Raw genomic sequence first — 27,747 nt, 5'->3', positions numbered from 1 at the left:
CTGATTAAATAATTGGTTTACCACAATTGGGCCTATTGTTTGATTAATGAATAGATTAGCACTTGGGCCGTATGTTAAAACTTTCCTCGTCTCTACTAAACTACAACTACCAAGTGTTTCTTTCACATCATTTTGTTTATTTGTTGAAGAAACTTGTATATTAACCATACGTACTGTGTGGTTGAATGCAGTCTTTTTGGAAGAAAGAGGTTTGTCCTCTGTTTGAATTGCAGGTTTTTTGGAAAGGTAATCAAGCTTATCTCGGTTTAAAAAAAAAAAAAAAATTTGTGCTTCGTGATTATCTTTCATTCCTTTGTATAGACCACTCTGGGTTTGTGGAGGTGGTGTTATGGTAGGCTAACTGTTCGTATACCCTGGTCGTATGGGCTGTCAGTGTAAATTCTCGGTTCCACAGGTTGAATTAATATAATTTCAGATGACAAAAAAAAAAAAAATCATACGTACTGTGTATGGGTTGCCAAAAGAAACATATTTCAATGTCTTTTTTATATAGTTAATTTTTGTGGAGTACACCAAGTTACCAACTTGTGGTTTAGTATTATCGAGTCATAAATCAATATTTTAGACATTATAAATAAAAAAACTAATTCTGTCAGTGTTTTCACACGAGCCCTTATCTAGTTTTATATATAGTTAAATTTTGTGCACTGATGCATAATACAAACTTGTGATTTAGGATTATCAATTCATAATCATTATTTTAAAGTTTTTATTTAATTTTGTAGTTATTATAATAAAAAATGTCCGAATATTATCCTTTATCTTATAAAGCACAAGTCACCTGAGATTCTGCCACGTAGATTTCTGTATTATATTTTAATTTTAAAAAAAAATTGTAAAACAATTTTGAGATCGTGTGCAAAACAGCAAAAAGATGAAAAAAAAAACTGATTAAATTTTATTTTTTTCGACAATGATATTATAGCACATGTCATTTTTTAATTTCTGAATAAACACAATTACTCAGACTGTCTTTTTTTGTTTCATTTCTTTGTCGAGAACTATCTTTATTTTAACTAAAATTTAGAAAACAACCACAACCACCCTTCTTCCCACGTTCTCTATTGATTCAATGTAAGTTTGTAACCGATTTCCGCAACTACCCACAACTTGAAGCTCTATTTAATCAACATACTTCTCATCTTTCATCGCTAACTTTCTGCAACTTTTTTTCTTCGAGCAGGTAAAAAGCTTGATCAAAAAGCTTTGTCGAACCAGGTAAATTTGTAAATTATCATAACTATTTCACATTTAATTGTTTTCATTATCTACAGTTTATTTAATGTCTATCTTTTAACAGTATCTTACACCATGCCGCTCTTCTGAATCCAACAATTTTACAAAGCTTTTCATTTTAACTACGGACTTACGGTATTGAAGAGATCAACGAATTCAAACAAAGGGTATGAATAGTTGATTACATTTTCTTTAGTTTAAAATTGTTTGTCATAAATTTATTTTAATGATGGAATATTTGCAGATGCAAAATTTGAGTCTCTTATCACTTCTTTGGTTTCAAGCCAATCTTCCTTTGAGAACACATCATTTTCATTCAACGGTGACAGAAGAAGTATTATTTTCAAAGAGAATATTAGAACTTATGACTCCGTGTTTGTATTTACTTCTATGGGTGGTAAGATTGATACTTCTGTTAGCAAAGGACGTGGCCCAAATGTCTACCGATTTCACAGTCAAAATTTCATCAAACAAAAATGCAGTATTAAGGTATTTATTTATCTCCTTATATAGTGTACTAAATTGATCATCATTAATACGTGTACTAAATAATCTTAAATGTACGTTGATCTTTCAGGTTCCGAGAACTATGATACATATTTATATGTGAATCTCAAGGTAAACACTAAACACATGCACAGCTTTTATACTCTCACACAATATATTATTACTTATTTTACTTATACTTGATATTATAGTAATATTTATCTTACTTTTCTATACATAGGTACGTGCAACACAAAGATGTTTCATCTACTTTTTGGTTTTATTGCCGATCATTTTATGGATTGTAGATTTTTTTTTTCTTTCTATCAAATTGATTGTAGATATAATATCATTTATTTTGAGTTTATTTAGTCTAAAGTTTCGTTCTTAGTATGATTAAACTATTTGTGTTATTATTTTCAGTTACATTATTTTAAAACTATTTGTGTTTATTTAATTTATAATTTTATTCTTAGTGTATGATTAAACTAAATTAACTAATTATGCTTACTGTTTGCCACAGTTTTTAAACACATATCTGAAATTTTGTGTTGTAATAAATTTCTGACACCTGAAACCAAATTCTAAGCTCATATATCTATTTTAACAAAGACAAATTACAGTTATACCACAAAATTGAGCGAGACATAAATTAACTTTAACATTAATAATATAAACTGGGAACAAAACGAAAATAAATTTATTATCTATGTCTATTTGATGTTTGATTTTTTACACTTTGATTTTAAAGATAATATGTTCCCGTAGGAAGTACGGGTCCACTACTAGTATTTAAATATTTTTAGTTTTGGTCAAAGTTAAATTAAAAACTAATAATAAAATAGTAAACTAAATTAAAATTTTAAGCTTGAATATCTCTGCTAATTCTAATGCACGCACTTTTCTAAAAGACCCATCTAATTTTTTTTTTAATAAAACTATCACAATTTTATCTCTCAATCAAAAACAAAGATGGAGAATCATTTTCACAGTTGTCTTACCGGTTTGGTTGATGGTGCCTTTTCAAACAACCCAAGGTTATATCGGCTTTTTATTTCCAAGTTGCTAGTTGTAATGTATAGGTTTTTTTTTTTTTTTTTTGAACTCATAGCTGATATGACTCATCTTCTAGATATAGTCACAAGAACGATATATACGGAGTATATCTCATCTTATCACCCCAATACTTCCATTGACTTTTAACGACTCCTCCGGCATTATTGGATATTGAGATATGATAGTTTAAAATTTATTCTTCATATACGTTTTAAGTTTTGACTCAAACGCCCAAAAGACCAAGCTCCAATATATGTAAGGCATGTGTTTGTGTAATGTACGTTTCTAAAACTAGGTTAGCTAGTATTAAAATTTTATGCAAAGCCACTGGACCAATCATATACCGTTTCAACTTAAACTTTAGAACGATCCATCCATATACCAATCATAACATATTTCGAATATACTATGTATTTCTAGATCGTCGTTGCAACGAATCAGATGGTTTTTTTTTTGGATAATTGATTGTTTTATTTACGGTGGTTGCACGGCTTCGAAATGAACACGACTAATAACTTTGATTAAAAGGATGTCGTATTCTAGAGTGATGTTTATGAACAGTAAGTAGAAGTAAAGTCAGCGAAGTACGTTCTTACGAAATCATGAAGTCAACGAACCGTATGTCAACAATGGGCTTCTGATCCCGAAGGTCTGTCTACATCACTAAAATTTATTTTGTTGTTCGATTCCAAAAAAAAAAAAACATACAGATTCACCTAATTACTATTTTTGTTTGTCTTTTAAGTTTGAGATTTTATAGAATAGTGGGAATTATCCCGTTCCCTGGTCAAATACTTGGTTGGATGCGGGATCGTTGGTTACACAAACTTCACAAGTCTGTCATTAAGTCTTAAGTGCATGGTTTCTCATCAAGCTAAGCTCAAAACCTCTAATTGATCATCCTTCAAGAACTATTTAAAACCAGAAAACTATTAACCGTGATCAATTTGCTTATAGCTTTAATTAGTTGCTTCAATGACAATCACATCAATGATTATTTATTGAAACATTCCTCCTCCATATGGATTAGCAACTTAAAAAAGTTAGAAGTCAACTTAGGGTTTAGAATTTTTTTAACGAAAGATACTCGACAATTGTTTTTCATTATTGTATCAGCCTATCAAGTCATGTACTTGAAAAAGAAACGTACACAACGTACATATGGGCTATGGAGTGTGGCTTGCTTATCCTTATGTACAATTAAATGATTATAAACATCATTCTTCATAGTATAAAAAATGTGTAAAGCCGATGTGTAATTAAATATCCAAAAACTACATAGATTAATACTGTAAGTGTAAGTAAAAAATTATCAAAAGGTTATATCATCATCCTAAAACTATACAAATGTATCAATACTATCATGTAAATATAAATCCGATGATTGTTGACTTATTATGTAACATTGATTTTCGAAAGAAAAAAACCGTAAATTTTTTGACTAAACATTTTGTACTATTCAAATATTTTATAAGTTGTGTGATTAAATTTGGAGTTATTTGGAAAAATAGACACTTTTTAAAACATAATTGTAAAATTACTATAATCACTATTTACAATTAGCAAATTCCACATTTTTTACTGTTTTTACTGTTCACATGACCTTTCAACCCTCATCAACATTTCCTATTTACAACAATGCCATTGAGTCTTTGATTTTTTTTTTTAATATATGCTCCCTACAATCTTAAAAACAAAATGCTCGGTAATTAAAATTGATTTTTGAAAATTTTAAAAATGTATAAAAATCTCTGTTTTTTTCTTTATAATTTGATATATTTTTTGTTTGATAATTTTATTTGATAACTTTAAATATTTTTTACAAATTTTGTATCCGTACACATTAATAAGTATACAGATATATGTACACATTATTAAGTGTACAGTACACATTATTAAGTGTACAGATGTCCGTACACATTATTAAGTGTACATATGTAATTTGTGTAATTTGTTTAATTCTTAGGGTTTAAGATATTTGTATCACAATGGTTTTGTTCAAATTACATATGTACACTTAATATTGTGTGTATGTAAACTTAATAAAGTGTATAGACATCTGTACACTAAATAAAGTGTACGCATACATAAGATGTATATAATATATATAAAAATTATGAAATAAAATTCTTATCAAATTATAAAGAAAAAATATAGATTTTTTTTGTATCTAAAAAAAATTTCTAAAAAAAATTATATTAACAATTATTTGAATAATTATGATTGAAAGAAAAAAAAACTTTATTTCACACCCACACATACATACCCCTTTTGGTAATCTTCTCATCTAAGCTTATGTCCCACAATCTTTCCTATCTCACACATTCTCTATTACACAACACCTAATTTTCCAATTTTGAATAGTAAATGTATTAGTTTGCTAATTAAGTTTCCAAAATATACTAGTATGCAAACAAACCCTTAAATCTGTAATTTTTCCCACAATCTCTCCTATCTCACACATTCTCTATTACACAACACCTAATTTTCCTATTTTGAATAGTAAATGTATTAGTTTGCCAATTAAGTTTCCAAAATGTACTAGTATGCAAACAAACCCTTAAATTTGTAATTTTAGTAGTTCATTATCATATCATATGTATCTGAATCGGGGTAACAACAAATCTGCTTATATGGTAACATATATGATGATATGTAAAATCTTTTCAACATGTTATAGACTTAGTAATAATTAATAAACATATATTTATATAAGTTTTGTACAAGTGTCTAGAAAATTGACTTATATATACCACCATCTCTGAATACTTTCCATTTATTACTTCCGTATACAACGCGAGACAGCACCTATATATAGTTACAATTTATTTTACCTAAATAAAAAAATTTGATGATTATTATGAAATTGTATATCTTTATCCTTTATCCAAGAACTACGTAACTAGTATGATTTTATTAATTTCTGTAAGTGAGAACCTATTAAAATAAATTAGGTGTGTGTCGAGAACATGCCTCTTGCCCCTTCGCTAGAATAAGTTAATTGGACTTGGTTGTGTATTTCAGTATTTTCTTAACAATACATGTTGACATTTATTAGTAATGTCGACACTTACTTTGATTGAGATCATGGTGATCAAGGCTTAGTCTTCTCTTATACGAAGATTAAGACAAAGTATACTTTGTACCAAACTCAAAACAACTCCATAAGAAACAATGAGAATGATGACTAACTCTCCTGTCAATATCTATGCCGCCGTCGCTATCTTTCTCCTCCTCTCCATCTCCCATTTCCCCGGAGCTCTCTCTCAATCTGCCAAAGTTTGCGAATCCGAATCCAACAGCACATGTATCAACAAAAACAAAGCATTAGATCTTAAACTCATATCAATCTTCTCAATCCTCATCACCAGTCTAATCGGTGTTTGCCTCCCGTTCTTTGCGCGGTCAGTGCCGGCTTTCCAACCCGAGAAATCTCACTTCCTCATCGTCAAATCTTTCGCCTCCGGAATCATCCTCTCTACTGGTTTCATGCACGTCTTACCTGACTCTTTCGACATGCTTTCATCTCCTTGTCTTAACGATAACCCCTGGCACAAGTTTCCTTTCACCGGATTTGTTGCCATGATCTCCGCCGTGTTCACACTCATGGTTGACTCTATTACCACCAGCGTCTTCACCAAGTCAGGAAGGAAAGATCTACGTGCTGACGTGGCATCAGCAGAAACTCCTGACCAAGAGATGGGGCAGTTGACATCTCATCATGGCCATGGCCATGGCCATGGTCATGGTCATGGTCATGGTCATAGTCATAGTCATGGAGAGAATGATAAGGAGCTCGGTTCTTATTTACAGCTTCTACGGTATCGTGTGATTGCAATCGTTCGTACCAGTTCACTGATCTCATTCTTTTTTATTTTTCTTCAAACTTTACATAATTAACTCTAAACTTGATTTTAGAAAACTTGTGGTAAAAGTGAAAATTTTATAACTTGGTTCTACAAGTGATTGAAATTGATGATTCACATAGGAGTGCCTTCGAAGGCTATACACTTTTTGTCACTAAAAAAAGGATGAACCATATATAATTAGGGGAATAAATTGAAACAAAAACTGATTATGATTTGATAGGTGAGTAACTAAAATGAATAAATGGAACAGGTATTGGAGCTAGGAATAGTGGTGCACTCGATAGTCATAGGACTATCAGTAGGAGCCACTAACAATACTTGCACCATCAAAGGTCTAGTCGCTGCACTTTGCTTCCACCAAATGTTCGAAGGCATGGGTCTCGGCGGTTGCATCCTCCAGGTGAATTCCTCCTTTCCTTACTCCTATCCATTCTGGTTTCATTTCTTTAAAAATAGTTTTGCTTTTGAAAGAATTGATATGGAAATCATATGATTGAGAACTTGATAGTACATATATATGTAGGCGGAGTACGGATGGGTTAAAAAGGCGGTGATGGCTTTCTTTTTCGCGGTGACGACGCCTTTTGGAGTGGCTCTAGGGATGGCACTATCTAAAACATACAAAGAGAATAGCCCTGACTCGCTTATAACAGTTGGGTTGCTCAACGCTTCCTCGGCTGGATTACTCATCTACATGGCTTTAGTAGACCTTCTAGCTGCCGATTTTATGGGTAAAAAAATGCAGAGGAGCATCAAGCTTCAACTAAAGTCATATGCCGCCGTTTTGCTTGGTGCTGGTGGCATGTCCGTCATGGCCAAGTGGGCTTAATGATGTTTTAAGTTAAAGAGTGGAGATTACAAATAGATGTATTGACTTTTTTTCTATCTTTTGCACATCAAATAATGGCCACATATATCTTGTGTAATAGCTAATAAATGTAAATTAAACTATGGTATCTAAGTTATGCGGATGCGGAGTTGAATTTGAATAGCGACATAACAATGATCCTAATATAATCCACCATATTACATACGTTTTAAGTAAATTCCGTACGTTTAGAATACCATACTTATAAACAAAATCAAAACGTAAAATGAATCTAGGATGTTATATTAATATGAAAATTCATGTAAATTACTAATATTTTAATAAACAATAGATGGTATTTAATCGTTCGATAAAGAGATCTAGCATTTCCACCATCCTTAAACGTAAATAGATTATTTGCTATTGTAAAATTTTTGAATCCGAGATATTTAATATTGAGTTGAGATATATAACGAGAATTAATCGTATAGACGAAGTGTAAATCAACAACATACATATACTAATTTAAATTGTACTGGTCACATGTCGATGCAACTGACATAAGTTATATCGTAGGCTTTAGAAATATCAAAATCAAATAGACGTGAGGTTATGTGATCGAATATGCTTGCATATTTTCATATTTTATATATATTTAAGCCTACGGTACATGCTTGAAAATAAAAAAAATTATTGGACACATATATCTCATCTGATCCAAGCTGTAGAATCCCTTTCTTATAAAACTTGCCAGAAAAATCAATAATTTTGATCATAAATATGTCAATCTATATTTAAATTATATATATTTTATTTTATATAAATTATATAAAGACTATTTAAAAAATACATATAGGCTAAAATACAGTTTCTATAATTATAATAAATATATTTGTGGAAGATAGACTCCATATCTTGACTGCCATAACTAAAATTATAGTCCGATGATCTATATTAGACAAAATAGATTATAATTGAAGAAAGAAAAGTATGTTCTATAATGATAAATTTATTATTTTAAAGTATAATGAAGTAAAAATAGAACTGTTTCTTAAATATAGTAGCAACCAATAGGTCTAATGGAAAAAAGGTAGAGCACAAAGTTAAAAAACTAAAGATTTGTGAAGTGACAGTTAGTCCAGTGATCAATGGTGAGTCCTTATTGCATAAAACAACATTACACCAGGGATCGAGTCCCGCTCCCTACAAATCTTTAGTTTTTTTTTGTTAACCATTGGACCACAACAGATCGGTCCATTAGCCAAATTCCTACGAATGTAGGGAGCGGGATTCGATCACTGGTGTGATGATGTCTAATGCATTAAAGACTTACCATTTGCCACTGCAATAAGATTACTTCACTGCTCTAATAATTTTATTTATGATAAATAGTCTCTCTGTATTGCATCAATGAATATTAAGTGTCATCAAAATAAAAATATAGACAAAATCTACTAATTTTTTTTCAATAAATTAAAAAAAAATGTTTCTTAAATATGATATTCCCAAAAGGCCTAATGAAAAAGGTAAAGCACAATTTTAAAAAGTTGTAGATTTATTACAGTAATTTCATTTGTGAAAATAGATAAATCATAAATGTCATATTTTAAGATAATAAAATATTTTACAGATAAAAACTGAAATTTAAATTTAAATTAAATTAGTATAAAAATGGGTTCTTAAATAAAAATAACCCCAAAAGGCCTAATGAAAAAGGAGAAGCAAAATTTTAAATATACTAGATTTATTGTAGTAGTTTTTGCGAAAATAGATTATGTATATTGGATCATTGACTAAATGTCACGATTAAAAGAATACAATAATTTTTAGAAAAAATCTGAAATCTAAAGTACCTTTTTTTAATTACAGTTACATTTTTTTATTCTAACATGTATTTAAATTTTACTTTCATTCAAAAACTAATTAACACGTTCAAAAATTTCAAGTATGATCATTTAATTTTCTGTTAAAAGTTGGATTCCATTATTATTACTAATAAAGTTTTCATAGTATTGTTTTTACTAATTAAAGTTTCATTTATTTTACTTAATTCATTTTTATTTAAATAATTTTTTTATAATAATAAGTAACGTAAGTGTATACATTAAATGAATATAGTTAAGGAGCATTCTCAAAAATACCCAATTTTGTATGCTCATTTTTTTAAATACCTCTCTATGTTGACTATTTTCAAAACTACCTCTCTTTATGTATAAAATGACCAAATTACACTTTTTGAGTGACAACAGGAATGTACAATCACCAAAATTAAAAAAAAAATTCTGCCAAAAAATAAAAAATTTTCCCGCCAAAAAATGAAAAAAATCCCGCCAAAATTACTAAGTTAGATTTTTCTGCCAAAATTTTTCAAATTTATACCTTTAAAAAATCATATAAAAACCTTGTAAAAGCCTTATAAGGTTTTTTTATAGTTTTTAAAAGGTTTAAAAAAGTTTTGAAAAGGTTTTTAGAACTTTTGAAAAGGTTTTAATAGATTTTTTATAAGGTTTCTATAAGGCATTTATAAAGTTTTTACAAGGTTTTATAAGACTTTTGTAAGGTTTTTAAATTGTTTAAAACCTTATAAAAACTTTTTAAAAGCTTTGTAAAATTTTTTTTCGAACTTTTTTGGCGGGAAAATGTCGGAATTTTTTTTGGCGGGAAAGTTTTGTATTTCATTTGATTGATTATAATATTTTTATGTAAGGATAAAATGGTCATAAAAATGAAAGGAGGATAAAAATGAAAATAGCCTAGAATATTTTTGAAAAGGTGTATATAAGGTGTATATCAAAAAATATATTTCTAACAAATTTTCTATAATTTATTGTAAAAAATAATATTCTTTAGGTGGACATCGTAAATAAAGAAAGAAATCTCCAATTATATATTAGCTTTTAGTGCTAAATGGTATATAAATAGAGATAAAGAATAGCTTAGTTTCACCATTGAAAGCAAACAGAAAAAAAATACATATACTTAAAAAATGAAGAATGTCTCGTTGAAGCTGTTTTTATTTGTTACTCTTCTTTTCGTTGTCTTGCGTAAGTATTATATTTTTCATTTCTCACTTTAGTTTAGTAAAATAACATATAACTATACTATTAAAAAGAAACTTGGAGAAATAAAAATATATGAAATTGAAATATATATGTTATAGATGCATCTTAAGGTTTATGTGGGAACATATATAAGTTTTTCGTATGAAAGAGAAGTCTCCTTTGTTTTACTGTTTGAACTAACACATTATTCATATTATTATGCAGGAGAAGATCTTGCAAAGGCCAAGAGATGCGACGTAAACTCTGACTGTCAAGGCTTACAATCTTGTCAGAGAGGCCCAGAATTAGGATACTGCGATGATGGAACTTGCAAGTGTCTACCATTACCAGCGACGAATACAAAAACCATCGATGTGAATCATGGAGGAATATGCGATACATACCTCGAGTGTGGAAGCATGTTATGCTCTGATTATCGTAAGGCATGTTGCATAAATGATAAATGTGCGTGTCGTAAACCAGGCCAAAATGTGCCCAACTGCCCAAATTAAATTATGTTAAAATCTTCATTGTTATAATCGATTATCAATGAGTTATTAAGCACTTTGTATCCATCGACAACTTTTCTATGTTTTGAAAGAATAAACGTCTCATTTAAGTAAGTCATTTTAAACCATTTGTTAACTATATCTAACAAATGAATGATAAAAAGTTTAAAACATACTTAAGAGGTGCAATTATATTGAGCCAATGGAATCCTTGTTCTTAAGTTAGGTCGTCTATGGATTTAGATATGTTAAATTTTAAGTGTAGCCATGCATCCAAATCTTGAATTTGATAGATCTTCAAAAATCTAAAAATTTCAATATGATCAATGTTTTTGGTGGATGGATGGTTTTTTACTGGATTTCTGGTAGAGTTCATATATTCATCTCGGGCTCTTAATGCTGAAATTTATTTTTCCAAAAAAAAAAAGAATTATAGCTGAAGAGAGAATTATACTTTTGTCATCTTTCGTTTTTGTCAACAACTTTATTTAGAGAGGGTTATTGGTTCTATGATTTTGATGGATATGGAAATCCAAACAAAAATCATATTTTATTCATTCATTGATTTTAAAATACTTATCAAAATTATGTGTTATTGGTTATATGATTTTAAAATACTTGTTAAAATCCTATGTTATTCATTTGATGATTTGTTTTTGAATTTCAAAATCCACATTATGTTTTAAATGGATTTGAAAATGTAAAATAGAAGGATTCAAATCCAAGGATAAAACATGTTATTTCAAAATCCATGTGTTTTAATTTTTAGAATTTACAATTCCATATGGATTTAGAAATCACATCTCCAATAACAGCCCCTTACTTTTGCCTTCTCAACATTATAAAATAAAGTATATTTTCATAAGAAAGTAAATTAAAAACTGTTTTAAAATATTAAAAAAGTAAATACAGATTTAACAACTGTAGATTATCATAATACTTTTGTTTTATGAGGCTTATAACTGAAAAATAAAGTCTTCTCTATATTAAACAAAAAAAAATTGTAACCAAAGGAAAAAAAGTCTATTCTGTAATGGTAAAATATAATACTAAATGAAAGTATTTTTTCAAATAAATTAAAGATAAAAAAGTTTCATATATAAATTAATGCCCAAAAGGCCTGATGGAAAAGGTAAAGCACAATTTTATGATATTTATTGTAGTGGTTATATTTGTGAAAAAATAGGTTCTGTATCTTGGATTGGATCATTACATAAATGTCATGATTTTATTTGTGTAAAAATAGGTTCTGTATCTAGGATTTTATCATTAAAAGAAATGTCATGATTAAAAATAAATAATGAAGATATATTATAAATAAAATATGAAATTCAATGTAAAATTTCTCCATCCCCTATATAATTGAACTCAAGACTAGCTAGTTTTCTCACTAAACCTAACTCATCCAGCAGCATTCACATACAATTATACAAACATTGTTTAGCTATGAGCAACCTTTCTTTTATGATGGCTTTTCTTCTCTCCCTCTTGTTGCTCTTCTCTTGTAAGTAAACGTGTTCATTGGTAATTCATTTTACTGGTGAAGTGGTTCCAAGATTTTGCATAATTTGAGCAATTATACAAATTGTGTGGAATTGTAATTTATGTTTAGCAGTTTGTGATAAAATCTACCATTTTGAAGATTTTCGCTTAGTTTTTATGTTTCCAGTAATTAATGAATTTAATATTTTGAGGATTCTTCTATGTCACAATGCTACCTACAATATTTTATTTAATGTTTCTAACTACAGTAATTTTTGAAAACATATGTAGTATACTAATTAATTTGACATGTTTTGTTTTTTCTTAAAATAAATTGAAGGTCAAAGCATAATTATCGAGGCCAGGGAAAGCAAAGAATGTATAGGAAAATGTCCTCCTACTCCTCCTTCTCCTTCGATGATAGATTCAGAAGAAGGGGACAATAAAAAAGGTAAAGATATAGGCAATTGTCATAAATCTCCTATTCCTTCTCCTTCTCCTTCGATGATAGCTTCAGAAGAAACACTCAACAAAGTATGTATGGAATAAAGGAAAGAAAATCAAATGTCATTGCAAGTGTCCTAAGCATAAAGCTCATACTCCTTCTCCTTCGATGATGATGGATTCAGAAGGAGCCAACAACCAATGGATGAACCATAAAGGACATATGGGTAAATGCCCTCCTAGTCCTTCCCCTTCAATGATAGAGTTAGAAGAAGGAGTACTCATCAAAGAATGTATGGACCATAAAGGACGTATGAACAAATGTCATTGCAAGTGTCCTCAATCTAAAGCTCCTTTACACCAAAAAAAAAAGAAAAAAAAGAAGCTAAAGCTCCTACTCCTTCCATGAATGATTATGGTTTTTTAAACTAGATGTAACCCTGAAATATATTTTTTTCGTATAATAATATTAATAAAAAGGGTCAACATAATCGATTTCTATATGACAATGCTTAATAGCATAAACCAAAAATTGGTTTAGACACATGACGATCTCCGAATAACTATAACTTGTGGTGTGTATATGGATGAATTTTAATCGACTTTCTCAAAATGTATAATGCAAACGATTTTACATATTAAACCAAATTTACAAGCTCATGCATACAAATCGTTGTAATGTCGTCCATGGATACACTACACAAAAATGCAAAAAAAAACCAAGTATCTAAACCCCACTATAAAACCGAACACACACAAAAAATCCTAACTCAAGGGAAACACAATCAGAAAGAGAAAACCAAGTATGTCGGGAAACCTTGTTCACGAAGAGGGCCTTCGCTATTGGTTTAGAACTCACATCGGCTAGATTTTTTTTCTCTGGTTAGGGCATCTCCATCAATGGCTGTAAACAAAAGTTGCTTAAAATATCTTTTATTAATTTTGAAAAAAGTTAGTTTAAGAAATTCTTAAGAAACTTTAGAATTTCATGGGTTCATTGATGGTTGTTAAATTTGGGATTCTTAGCAAAAATATAATTTTGTAAATTGTTATAATTTCTGATTGTGTCCATTGATGGTCGGATTGGTTGAACCACGAGTCAATTAATTTATTGGTTTGTTTACATTTTATAAATATAACATCTACTTTTCTATAAATATATGAACAAAACATATATAATAACGTATTAAACAACTAAAATTAAACTTTTACACAGTTAGATAAAATAACTCAGTGATTTTTCTATAAATAGCAACTATATTTTTAATTTGGTTTGAGTTTGAAGTGTGGTAAAAATAAAATATTTTAATTTGATAATAAGCCATTGGTCCGACCTGCTGATTCAACCACCGGTTCACTGGTTTTTAGCGGGTTTTTTCGATTTTTTGCAGGTTTCTAGTTATCCAGTTTTTAGAGGTAATCCAGACCGGAATGTCTACCGGGTCGCGGTTGGACCCGTCTGATTGGCCGGTCTAGTTTGGGTTTAAAAACATTGAAATAAAGTATATATCTATACAAAGTAAATTAAAAACTGTTTTAAAATATAAAAAAGTAAAACACAATTTTAAAAACTTTAGATTACTATAATACTTTTGTTTTATGAGACTTATAACTGAAAATAAAGTTTTCTCTATACTAGACAAAAAAAATTATAACTAATGGAAAAAGGTATATTCTATATTGGTAAAATATAATATTAATTTAAAATATTTTTTGAAGGAAATTAAAGATAAAAAAAAGTTTGATAAATAAATTAATTTAATGGCCAAAAGGTCTGATGAAAAAGGTCAAGCACAATTTTAATATATATTTATTGTTGTAATTTTTTTTTTTTTTGTGAAAAAATAGGTTCAGTATCTTGGATCGGATAATTTAATAAATGTCATAATTTTGTTTGTGAAAAATAGGTTCTGTATCTTGGATTGCATCATTAAAAATAAATGTCTTGATTAAAAATAATTATTAAAATTTAGTGTAAACAAAATCTGAAATTTAAAATTAAATTATCAAAGAAAGTGAAAAAGCTGTTCTCCATCCCATATATAAGTCAACGCAAGACTAGCTAGTTTTCTCACTAAACCTAAGTCATCCAGCATCATTTACATAGAAACATTGTTCAGCTATGACCAACCTTTCCTTTATGATGACTTTTCTTCTCTCCCTCTTGTTGTCCTTCTCTTGTAAGTGAACGTGAAAAAAATATACCAATTTGAAGATTTTCGTTTAGTTTATGTTTCCATTATATTTATGAAGTTAAATATTTGATGTCACGATGTTGCTTATAGTATATTCGATTTAATATTTCTAACTACACTAATTTTTGCAAACATATGTAGTATACTAATTAATTTGACATGTTTGTTTTTTTTCTTAAAATAAATTGTAGGTCAAAGCATAATAATCGAGGCTAGAGAAGGCAAAGGATGTCCTCCTACTCCTTCCCCTTCAATGATAGATACAAAAGAAGGAGTCAACAAATGTCCTCCTAATCCTTCTCCTTCGATGATGGATTCAGAAGAAACAGTCAACAAAGTATGTCTGGACCGTAATGGACAAAACACCGAATGTCACTGCAAGTGTCCTAAGCATAAAACTCATACTCCTTCTCCTTCTCCTTCGATGATGGATTTAGAAAGAGCCAACAAACAATCCACGGACCATAATGGACATAGGGGTAAATGCCCTCCTAGTCCTTCCCCTTCAATGATAGATTTTGAAGGAGTACTTATCAAAGAATGTATGGACAATAAAGGACGTATAAATAATTGTCATTGCAAGTGTCCTAAATCAAAAGCTCCTACTCCATCTTTCCATGAATGATTATGATACTTTAAACAAAATGTAACCCAGAAATATATTTTCTTCAATATAATAATATTAATAAAAGGGTAAACATTTTTCTCTATTTTAATCTGATATAGTTTTATAATCCATTTCAATATGACAATCCTTAAACGGATAAGCCAGAATTTGGTTTAGACACATGACAATCTACAAATACAAGTTATAACTTGTGGTGTGTATATGGATGAATTTTGATCGAATATATTAAATTAATAAATTGTATAATGCAAACGATTTTTGATGGATTCTGTCGAGATTAATGGCTAAAAGAGCCATCATCTCGAGGGGCGTGTGGAGAAAAGATCCCACATCTGATAGATGTAAAGGGACTTGAGTAATATATAAAGGGTTAGGGCCTCTCCACTCATTGTCAATTGGTTTTGAGTTGGAAGCCCACAGTAAAGCCCGAATTTAACATGGTATCAGAGCCTACACACGCTGACCCGTTAACTAGTCCAGCCCGGATAGAGGCCCGATCACCCTCATTAATTGATGACCCAAAGGAAGGCCCAATTCTATCGAGATAGCTAAAAAAAGAGAGCATTATCTCGAGGGGGAGTGATGGATTCTGTCGAGATTAATGGCTAAAAGAGCCATCATCTCGAGGGGGCTTGTGGAGAAAAGATCCTACATCTGAAAGATGTAAAGGGACTTGAGTAATATATAAAGGGTTAGGACCTTTCCACTCATTGCCAATTGGTTTTGGTTTTGAGTGGGAAACCCACAGTAAAACCCAAATTTAACAATTTTACATATCAAACCAAATTTACAAGCTCATGCACACATCTCGTTGTAGTGTCCATAGACACACAACACACACAAAAAAAAAGGCACAAAATCCAGTACCCAAGAAGCAGTACATAGAAACGCCACTATAAAATCGGACAACACACACATAAAACCCTAATTCAAGAGAAACACAATCAGAAGTGATTCAAAACGAAGTAAATACCTGATCAATGAATTGCCCTTGAGAGGAGGTGTATTAGAAGAAGCATGGACATCTACAAACTCTTCAGAATCGTAAAGAGCTTCGTTTCCATCATCATCATTATATCGATTTGGGTGAATCCTTCGTTCTTATACTCTTGAATTGAGCCGTCAGCTGTGTCAATCAAGCTTCATAGCAAGCAAAATAACGAAATAGCCATAAACATAGCCACATTTTCCCTAATCTTGTTACAAGTTGCTCACTCTTCTTCTCTCGCACACACTCCTTTAGTCACTCATATAGAGATGATGAGTCGTTTCTATAGTGTCATGTTTACACACATTCTCTCCAAGCTATAAACACGGATCAACGACTAAGTTATACTCTCTTCATTTTATATTACTCGTCGTTCTAGGTAATTTCTTACATTAAAAAAACAAATAAATTTTATGTTTTATTCTTTATTAATATACTCTTTTATTTGGTATAGGTTGTTAATAAGCTAAAAATAAGAAACAAAACTGAAAATTTATTTTACAAACTTGCATCGTAAATTCAAAAGGACAATTAATTGACAACAAAAAGTGCCAACTAAAACAGAGAAAGTATAACTTTGAAACGACAACTAAAAACCGGAGATAGTATTGTATAATGGAGCAGGCCTAGTAGGCCCGAAATCTTCAATGATACTATTGGTTGGCTAAGAGCTATGATTCGGTCGAAGTAATTAATAAAAAGAGGCTAAGAATGGGTCTACTCAAACAATAGAGAAGACACCAAGTGAAATCTTAACCCAAAGAAAAAACAAATTAAATTTGAAATTTTTTCAGTCCATCCATTTTAATAGTACTACCACATATTTACAATTCATAAACAATTTTAACTTACAATTAATATGACCATTTTCTTAAGTGGGGGACTTATACGTAGTGTAACTAGTGGATAATGTATATGCATGTGTCGAGAACCGTCGTCCTAGACCTAGTCTAAAATATTCGAGACTTGGTTTATCTTGTACATAATTGAATAAGATAACATGCCGACACTGATTAGTACGTAATGTCGACACTGATTAGTGAGCCGTCAAGTCAATTCCCTTATATGCCGAAGATAAAATCTTATCTTTCCCAAACTTAAAAACTTCCACAGTAAACAAAGAAAGAGATCATGACTAAATCTCCGGTCACTTTTTCTGTGGCCATCATCAACGTCTTACTCTTCATCCTCTCAATCTCACATTTCCCCGGAGCTCTGTCTGAATCCGACGAAGAGTGTATACCCGAGTCTGGCAATATATGTACGGACAAAACCAGAGCATTTGATCTCAAACTCATAGCAATCTTCTCAATCCTCACCACCAGCCTTATTGGCGTTTGCCTCCCGTTCTTTGCTCGTACGGTTTCCGCGTTCCAGCCGGAGAAATCTCTCTTCCTCATCGTCAAATCATTCGCCTCTGGAATCATCCTCGCCACTGGTTTCATCCATGTTTTGCCTGATTCTTTCGAAATGCTCTCATCTCATTGTCTTAACGATGACCCCTGGCACAAGTTTCCTTTCACCGGCTTTGTAGCCATGATCTCCACGGTGTTTACACTCATGGTTGACTCTATTACCACCAGCGTTTTTAGCAGGTCTGGTAGGGAGGAGCCACGTGCTGATGTGGCATCCGCTGAGACTACTGACCAAGAGATTGGGCGCCCGCAAGCTCACGCGTCTCATGGTCATGGTCTTAATCTTAGCGATGACAAGGAGATTGGTACTTCTAATTTACAGCTTCTGCGATATCGTGTTATGGCCATCGTTAGTATTCCTTCTGTCTCTTTTATTTTTGAAGATTCCATAAATTATTTTAACTGATATAGTCATATTTATACATATTACTTATTTTTAATATATAAATAGAGATATAAAAATTCAACAATTTGACTAAAGTCTTTAAATGTTTACAAAAACATTTTTGAATAGGGGTTTGTTCAAAACAAATCAGTTTAACCAAATTGGAGATCTTTATTTTGGATGGATCACTCCAATATATTACATTTGTAAACCTTTATAAAATGTCTTAATGATTGAGTGATACTGAAAGGAATAAATGGATTAGGTATTGGAGTTAGGAATAGTGGTGCACTCGATTGTTATCGGTTTATCCGTAGGAGCCACTAATAATACTTGCACCATCAAAGGCCTCATCGCTGCCCTTTGCTTCCACCAAATGTTCGAAGGCATGGGACTCGGTGGCTATATCATTCAGGTAAATTCCCCTCTTTTAATAAACTAGTTCGGCCGATGTAGTTATGTCCACCCCCGGACATCTAATCCAGTTTCAACTCGAATATGTTTATCTATTGTTTGTGTTTCTTCAATAAATAGACTCATATGAATTAATGAAAAATACTTAGGTTCACCCCTAGGGGAGAACCTTTGTATTCACCTTCTCTCCTCTCAACTAATCAGAATGTCCTATCTAATATTTCATTTAAAAAATAAATCAAAATTAAATTAAAAAACAAACAAATTAAGGAAACAAATTCTGTATACTTTTATTTAAGGAAAATTAAATATTAGTTTGGTTTAGATTTTACAATTAAACGAGGTTATATATTGGTTTGGGTTTATAAATGAAAATTAGGATTTAGATTTTACAATTAAAACGAAACTATATGTCGGTTTGGATTTACAAATGATGTGGTTAGAGTTTAGATTTTACAATTAGAATGAAATTATATGTCGGTTTGGGTTTACAAATGAGATGGTTAGGGTTCAGATTTTACAATTAGAACGAAATTATATTATGTTGGTTTGAGTTTACAAATGAGATGGTTAGGGTTTAGAATTTACAATTAGAACAAAATTATATGCAGGTTTGGTTTTACAAATGAGATGGTTAAGATTTAGAATTTACAATTAGAACAAAATTATACGTCGGTTTGGGTTTACAAATGAGATGGTTAGGATTTATATTTTATAACGAGAACAAAATTATATGTCGGTTTGAGTTTATAAATAAGATGGTTAGGGTTAAGGTTTAAATTTTATAATTAGAATGAAATGATATATCGATTTGGATTTATAAAAAAACGGTTTAAGTTTTTAATTTTATAATAATGTATATATATTTTATTTTCTTATTTTAGAAGAATGTGAACCTCTTCATTCCTAAGTATTGGTCTGAATTAATTATCCATAAACTTTTAGGAATATTGGAGAACTGTGTATATATGGTTTCTCGTCTATGTTGATTTTATAAGTACTATTGAAATGTAGAGAAACTAATGTGGGGGTATCATTCATTCTTTGTGAATATCAAATCACACGTCCTCCTTTAGCGTTGATCTTCGATACCGATATAAGAGAAATACTTTAAAAAACACTAGATTATTTTTATTGTTCAAAAAGTACATTAGCTCTTATAAAACTTGAAAACACTGAATTGAATGACTACTATAAATCTTGAAAGCACTGAACTGAACTGAATTTAATAAGTTAAATTCATATGATTGAGAGTTTGAGAACATGTGTAGGCAAGGTACGGGTAGGTGAAAAAGGCGGTGATGGCCTTCTTTTTCGCGATCACAACGCCTTTCGGAGTGGTTTTAGGAACGGCTGTATCTAAAACATACAAAGAGAATAGCCCTGACTCGCTTATAACGGTTGGACTGCTCAATGCTTCCTCAAGTGGACTACTCATCTACATGTCTTTAGTGGACCTTCTCGCCGCAGATTTTATGGGTCAAAAGATGCAACAGAGCATCAAGCTTCAAATGAAGTCATACGCCGCTGTTTTGCTTGGTGCCGGTGGCATGGCCGTTTTGGCTAAGTGGACTTGATGATGTACCACTTTGGTTCTTTTTTTTTTTCTTTCTCTTTGGTACATCAACTACTGGATAGTATACATATATCTTGTGAGATATATCGACGCGATCATCTGATCCGTTTTAATAATTTGCTATTTCATTACTTAAATAATGCATAAAATGACGGTAATTAAAAATCATGATGTAAAGGAGATAGAGTTCTAGTAAAATTTGTAGATATGAGCTATGTAGGTGAAGAGAAAAAAACTGCGTTATATGTAGAACAAATCTAATATTTAAAGTATATTTTTCAAATAAAGTATAAGTAAATATGTGTCTCAAATAAACTAACACTTAAGAGGCCTGATGAAAAAGATAAAGCATCCTATCAAAAAAAAAAAAGAGAGCACAATTTAAATAACCTTTTCACAAAATAAAACTGTTTTTATTTTATTTTATTTATGATAAATAGACTTTGCATCATTGAATAAGTGCCATCATAAAAATATAGAAAGAATCTAAAATATACATTAAATATTCAAACAGATGTTAAAAAAAAAATAACCCCAAAAGGCCTAATAGAAAAGGTAAAATACAATTCCTACGATATGGCCTTGCTTTCGGCCACTTTTGTGCCGGAAGATGTTGCTATCATTTCTGCTATTCCTTTAGGTATGTCGACTTGTTCGGACATGCTGGGACGACATTTCACCAAATCTGGTATTTATACGGTTAAGTCGGGATATCATATCTTACGACAGACGATAACAGCAAGGACTATCTGTGGTCCAGACATTACACCTCTTCAGGTTTTTGTTTGGAAAATCCATTGTCCTCCTAAAATTAGGCATTTTCTTTGGCAAGTCATCACATGATGTGTCACAGTCACTTTAAATCTTCGTAAACGAGGTTTGAGTTGTGATACAACGTGCATTTTTTGTGGTTTTCCGGTTGAGACAATTAATAATGTTCTATTTGAATGTTCCCCGACAAGGCAAGTTTGGGCTTTTTCATCTTTACTAACAGTGCCGTATGGCTTTCCATCTGCTTCTATCTATGAAAGTATGGATTTCTTTTTTTTTGGCAGGCTCAACAGTCCCCCACCCCAGATGTTTATCCCTGGATATTGTGGTATATTTGAAAAGCTCGGAATGATAAAGTTTTTACTAATCTGGATTCAAATCCGCTGGCGATTTGCGAATAGCAGAAGAGGAACCTCACGCCTGGTTTTGTGCCCAGCTGGATGAAACAGTCGATGTGCCGTTCGGTGCTCAGCATGTCACGCACAGTGACAGACTTAGGTTGGTGGTCGCTAGGCCTGCTTCGAGTTACCTTTGTTTTGTAGATGGGTCTTGGAAAGCCACAGACAAATATGCGGGCCGTGGCTAGTATTGCACCTCCTCTGGGGAGGAAACTCCCACTGTGGGAGCCGCCAACCTCTGTCGTAGTCTTACACCTCTTCATGCAGAGATGGAAGCACTTATATGGGCGATGCGATGTCTGATTGGTGCAGATAACCAAGACGTTGTCTTTCTTACCGACTGCTCTAACCTGGTGAAGATGGTGTCTTCACCTACCGAGTGGCAAACCTTCCAATTTGATAGAGAGGAGTTCCTCTCTTTCTCATTAGCCTTAGTCCCCCGCGCTCCGAATGGTAAAGTTGACAATCTGGCACGACGGGTTCGTTCAGTTTCGCATACAGCTAGCTATGTAAACAATATCCCTTCCCATTGGCTCTTTTTGAGCTAATCTGTTCTCATGTTGTCAAAAAAAAAAAAGAAGGTAAAATACAATCATTATTTTATTCCACGGATTAATAGAATCGCTGAACTAAGTTGTCTTTTATGGTGTTTAAAAAGTATATGTGATCTTCATATTATGGATTGTGAAGTTTGGACGGATTGTCCGGCGGTGGTTTTGGCGCTGGAATCTCCGGATAAATGGCCAAAGTACAGGGCTGAATTGGATAAAATTACTAGTGTAATACAGGTGATGGGGGAGTTCGTTATCAAACCTTTCTTCACCGAAAGCCAATTCGTTGGCTAAGACGATTGCATCTAGTGTGACAAGAGATGGTCGGCTTAACTCCTTCCTTGCGTTAGGCGGTCCAGCTTGGTTGCAGAATCAGATTGAACAGGAACAATGAAGTTTTGGAATAGAGGCATCGGTTCCTCTGTTTTCTTTTTCAGCTTGTCCTTTGTTTCTTCTAGCTCTTTTAGTTTTTGTATCTGGACTATTCATTTAATTTATTAACTAGGGGAGCCCAGTGCTACAGCACGAGATTAGATATTTTGCTAGTTACTTGTTTTGTAATTTGTTTTTCTAATGTAGTTTGTTATTTTGACTTATTTTCTTTTTTTATATAGTGTTTATTTGTATTTTTATATAGTTTCTTTAATATTACTTAAATATTTTATAGACTTTAAATATATTATAATATTTTAAACTTTCGACAGAGTGTATATATTTATAATAATTTAAACATTCTATAAAATTTTAAATATTTATAATATCCTAAACTTTTTTAAAAACGTATATATATTATTAGGATTATTTTTTAAAAGTTTAAATATGCTCAAATATAGAACCGAATTAAACTGTTAAATTTAGATACATGACAATATTAAGTTTCCAGTTCATTTGTACTCAAAACATATTAGTCATATATTTATAGGGATTATGACCCATATTCCAAAATACTTAGTCGATGTGGGATATACAGTACACCTTTTCTGTAAATTAGTTTACAACTTTACATATATCTAATATCTGAGTTTCTAATTATTTCCATCTATACTACTCATAATTAATTACTATAATTTTGTTAAGGAAATATTGAAAAATCTAAACTAAATGATGATTTGGTTTTTATTTAATTTATTAAGTTGATTTGTTGTTTCCAAAAATATCTCACAATATAAAAGCAAATCAAATAAGTTTATATATATATATATATATAATTTCGTATTTAATCTATTGATTATTTTGGAACCAACAAAATCACAATTGATAAGTATTAAAGATTTCTCATTATTATTAATATTCACAATAATTATAGGGATTAAGTATGGTAGTAGTTAATATTTGATATTATTGAAGCCATTTAATATTCGAATACCAGTTTCCTTATTTATAGGGATTATACCTCTGTTTGGTGATGGGAATAAATATTCTTGAATCAAACCAAATAAAAAATCCGAATAGTGTCAAACCGGGTTACAAACGGATCCGCGTGTTTTGAAGTCTACTATAATCGGGTCAAACAGGATCCACGTGTCAACCCGGTTGTAAATATGTTTTCGTCCAGAGGGTATAAACGTCAATTAGTTAAATCAAAACTATAGGGTAATTTAATTAAATTAAACAATTCTCTAACCATTTTTAATGAAAAACGTACCAACTAAAAGTCATTGTCCAATTTGAGTCTAGTTAGTATTCTTGCTTTAATAGTATATATATTCTTAGTTTAAAAAAAAAAATACAATCATTAAAAGTTGCAGATCTGTTGTAGTTTAATTATACTTGTGAAAATAAATTATGTATCTTGGATCATTGAATAAATGCCATAGTCAAAATTACAAGATTTTGGGGTGTATTCAACTTGACATTTTAAGTGATTTGTGTGAAATTTACAAATTCTATGTTATTCAATCATGGATTTTAAAAATTCTATTAAAATCCACTGTTATTGAACTGATGATTTAAAAATCTACTTTAAAATCCATTAAAATCTCTTGTTATTGAACTGATGATTTAAAAATCTACTTTAAAATCTACTGTTATTCAAAACAGTTTTGTGGATTATGATTTTAATAATTTTTAGGATTCTGGAGGATTTGTTTAGTTAAAAATACAAAAATCCAAATCTCATGGTTTTAGGTGGGATTTGAAAGAATTTTACAGAAAATCATGTGAACTTCCCTAAAATCTATCAAAATTCTAAATTTCCTAAATCCCATCAAATTCTCCAAAATCATGGTTTGAATACACCCTCCTTTATATATTGCTTGGATCTTTGAACACATGTCATAGTTAAAAATAATAAAAAAAAATTAGACAAAATCTAACTGTTAAAGTATAATTAAATTAAAATAAAATTGTTTCATAGATAAAGTAACCCAAAAGGCATAATACAAAAGCTTATGCACAATTATAAAAGGTTGTATATTTATTCTAATAATTATACTTCTGACAGATATATTATCTATCTTTGATCACAAAATAAATTTTCATAATTAAAAGCAAGAAAATGTTTTCTAGACAAAATCTGAAATTTAAAGTACAAGCTGCTTTTCCATCCAATATATATAAATGCACACAAGACTAGCTCGTTCTCTCACTAAACCTAATTCATCAATCATTCATATAAAAACACGGTTTAGCTATGAGAAATTGTTACTTTAGGACGTGTTTTCTTCTCTCCCTCTTGGTGTCCCTCTCTCGTAAGTATATGATTGGATATTCATAAAACGCTGAAATGTTTCAAGATTTTGCATAATTGACCAATTATCTAAATTATGGGGAATTGTTATTTATATTCAGTAGTTTGTGATAAATTTTGTTGGTTTAAAGCTAAGCAAAAACCACATGTATAGACTAAATCATAGGCTATTTTGACTTTAATCATGGATTTGTGAAATTTTAAATGACATCCAAGTTTTTTCTATATTAGGTCGTTACGGATCATATATGTGATTAATGTTTCTCATTAAATTAATTTTTGAAACCATATATTACAATATATTAACATTTTTGTTTTTTTGTTTGAAATAAATTAAAAATCAAAGCAAAGAAAGTCAAGGTAAGGAAGTCCAAAAATGTATTGGCAAATGTTCTAGATCTCCCACTCCTTCCCCTTCCTTGAGAGTTGGATGCACAATTTCAAATGCCTCTCTTTCTCTGAGATTTGGTGGCACAACTCCCAACGCCTCCCCATCGTTGAAACTAAGAGGTACAACTCCCAACGCATCCCCTTCACTAAGACTTAGAGGAACAACTCCAAATGTCTCTCCTACTCTGAGATTTGGAGGCACAACTCCCAATGCCTCCCCATCGATGAGACTTGGAGGCACAACTCTGAACGTTTCTCCTTTGCTAAAACTTGGTGGAACAACTCCTAATGCTTCTCCTTCGCTAAGACTAGGAGCCATAACTCCTAACGCCTCCCCACCACTGAGACTAGGAGGCATAACTCCCAATGCATCCCCTTCACTGAAATTTGAAGGCACAACACCCAATGTTTTCCCTTCTCTGAGACATAGAGGCATAACTTCCAGTGTTTCCCCTACGCGGAGAATTGGTGACATAACTCCTGACGCTTCTTTTTTGTTGAGACTTGGAGGCACAACTCCCAACGCGTCTCCTTCAATGAGATTAGGAGGCACCACCCCCAATGCTTCCCCATTTCTGAGACTTGGAGGCACAACTCCCAATGATTCCCCTTTGCTTAGACTTGGAGGCACAACTTCAAACACATCTCCATTGCTGAGACTTGGTGGAACAACTCCCAACGTCTCTCCTTCGTTGAGACTTAGTGGAACAACTCCTAATGCTTCCCCTACATTGAGATTAGATGGCACAACACCCAATGCATCCCCTTCTTTGAGAATAGCAATCATAACTCCCAACGCTTCCCCTTCGCTGAGACTTAGAGGCAAAACTCCCAATGTTTCTCCTTCGATGATACATAGAGGCACAACTCTCATTGTTTCCCCTTCACAGAGAATTGGTGGCATAACTCCTGACGCTTCCTTTTTGTTGAGACTTGGAGGCACAACTCCCAATGCGTCTCCTTCGCTGAGATTAGGAGCCACAACTCCAAATGCTTCCCCTTTTCTGAGACTTGGAGGCACAACTCCCAACATCTCCCCTTCGCTGAGACTTGGAGGCATAACTCCAAACACATCTCCATCGTTGAGACTTGGTTGAAACTTAGTGGAACAACTCCTAATGCCTCCCCTACGTTGAGATTAGGTGGCACAACTCCCAACGTGTCCCCTTCTTTGAGAATAGCAGACATAACTCCCAACGCTTCCCCTTCGCTGAGATTTGGAGGCACAAATCCCAATGCTTCCCCTTCGATGAGATTTGGAGGCACAACTCCCAACGCATCCCCTTCACTTAGACTTGGAGGCAAAAATCCCAATTCCTCCCCTTTTCTAAGACTTAGAGGCACAACTCCAAACACCTCTCCATTGTTGATACTTGGTGGCACAACTCCCAATGTCTCCCCTTCGCTAAGCCTTGATGGCACAACTTCCAATGCCTCCCCTTCGTTGAGATTAGGTGGCACAACTCAGAATGCTTTCCCCTTGTGGAGAATAGCAGGCACAACTCCCAACACTTCTCCTTCGCTTTGACTTGTAGGCACAACTCCCACCCATTCTCCTTCACTGAGACTTGAAGGTATAACTCCCAACACTTCCCCTTCGCTAAGATTAGGAGGCAAAACTCCCAATGTCTCCCCTTCTCTAAGATTAAGAGGCACAACTCCCAATGCATCCCCTTCAATTAGATTTGGAGGGACAACTCCCAATGCCTCGCCTGCTCTAAGATTAAGAGGCATAACTCCCATTGCATCCCCTTCTATGAGATTAGAAGGGAAAACTCCTAACGCTTCCTTGTCGCTAATACTAGGATGAACAACTCCCAACGCTGCTCTTTTGCCGAGATTTAGAGGCACAACTCCCAACAACTTTTATTTGCTGAGACTTTGAGATCATAATTCTCAACGTTTCTCATTCATCATATAATTAATTAATATGAATAAAAATGATCAATTTGTTTAACTTTGTTAGTAATGTAATCAGTTCCCAAATGACATTACTTAACCGTATAATTATTAAATTTCCAAAGTTCAATTGATATTTGAAGATATTTAGAGCAAAGAGAACATGAGAAATTGTATTGGGGATGATATATATCAAGTCCAGTCCACTTGAACCTAATACAAGCCCAAAACAATCACTTTATTTTGTGGTCTAAGAAGGGTGACGAAAATAAGAGATACATGCACCAAAAGTCACTTTGGGTCTTCATTCAATTTAGTATCTTTAATGTTTTTAGTTTCAAGAATAATAAATACTTGGCTTTGTGACCAAGATTTCTATCTCTTTATAAACACATGTAATCTCTTCTCACAAATCTTTTATCTTTTATTTGAGAGTGGTAAACTTCGATAAATACTAGGGGTGAACCTTTGTACTCACCCCCTCCTCTCTCAACCA

At 31.9% G+C, this 27,747-nt stretch overlaps 3 protein-coding genes, 1 long non-coding RNA gene and 1 pseudogene across 5 annotated transcripts; all 5 read left to right on the top strand.

Moving 5' to 3' along the window:
• The first annotated feature begins 1,141 nt into the window (after positions 1-1,141).
• LOC147946897 (uncharacterized) lies at positions 1,142-2,197 on the top strand. The gene is made up of 5 exons (XR_015592363.1): positions 1,142-1,239; positions 1,322-1,424; positions 1,502-1,746; positions 1,835-1,875; positions 1,985-2,197. It is a non-coding gene; the product is annotated as an uncharacterized LOC147946897 (long non-coding RNA).
• A 3,624-nt stretch (positions 2,198-5,821) lies between these two features.
• LOC104777164 (putative zinc transporter 10) lies at positions 5,822-7,657 on the top strand. Its single transcript, XM_010501374.2, has 3 exons — positions 5,822-6,639; positions 6,919-7,068; positions 7,192-7,657. Exons 1-3 carry the CDS (start codon positions 5,974-5,976, stop codon positions 7,495-7,497), a joined length of 1,122 nt encoding a protein of 373 aa, XP_010499676.1. The 5' UTR covers positions 5,822-5,973; the 3' UTR covers positions 7,498-7,657.
• Positions 7,658-12,381: 4,724 nt separating this feature from the next.
• LOC104777162 (uncharacterized) lies at positions 12,382-15,857 on the top strand (annotated as a pseudogene). The gene is made up of 3 exons (XR_015592380.1): positions 12,382-12,530; positions 12,849-13,301; positions 15,434-15,857. The product of XR_015592380.1 is annotated as an uncharacterized LOC104777162 (transcript).
• A 1,949-nt stretch (positions 15,858-17,806) lies between these two features.
• Positions 17,807-20,690, top strand: LOC104779000 (putative zinc transporter 10). The gene is made up of 3 exons (XM_087504253.1): positions 17,807-18,527; positions 18,829-18,978; positions 20,249-20,690. The coding sequence occupies exons 1-3, from the start codon at positions 17,895-17,897 to the stop codon at positions 20,261-20,263; spliced, it is 798 nt and encodes a 265-aa protein (XP_087360379.1). The 5' UTR covers positions 17,807-17,894; the 3' UTR covers positions 20,264-20,690.
• A 4,144-nt stretch (positions 20,691-24,834) lies between these two features.
• LOC147946896 (uncharacterized) lies at positions 24,835-27,393 on the top strand. The gene is made up of 2 exons (XM_087504251.1): positions 24,835-24,963; positions 25,309-27,393. Exon 2 carries the CDS (start codon positions 25,577-25,579, stop codon positions 26,447-26,449), a length of 873 nt encoding a protein of 290 aa, XP_087360377.1. The 5' UTR covers positions 24,835-24,963; positions 25,309-25,576; the 3' UTR covers positions 26,450-27,393.
• The last annotated feature ends 354 nt before the right edge of the window (positions 27,394-27,747 follow it).

This window comes from Camelina sativa, chromosome 3 (assembly GCF_030686135.1).
Source record: "Camelina sativa cultivar CO46 ecotype springtype chromosome 3, ASM3068613v1".
Lineage (NCBI taxonomy): Eukaryota > Viridiplantae > Streptophyta > Magnoliopsida > Brassicales > Brassicaceae > Camelina > Camelina sativa.
The sequence above is the reverse complement of the archived record's forward strand: the minus strand, read 5'-3'. Positions and strand labels throughout refer to the sequence as shown.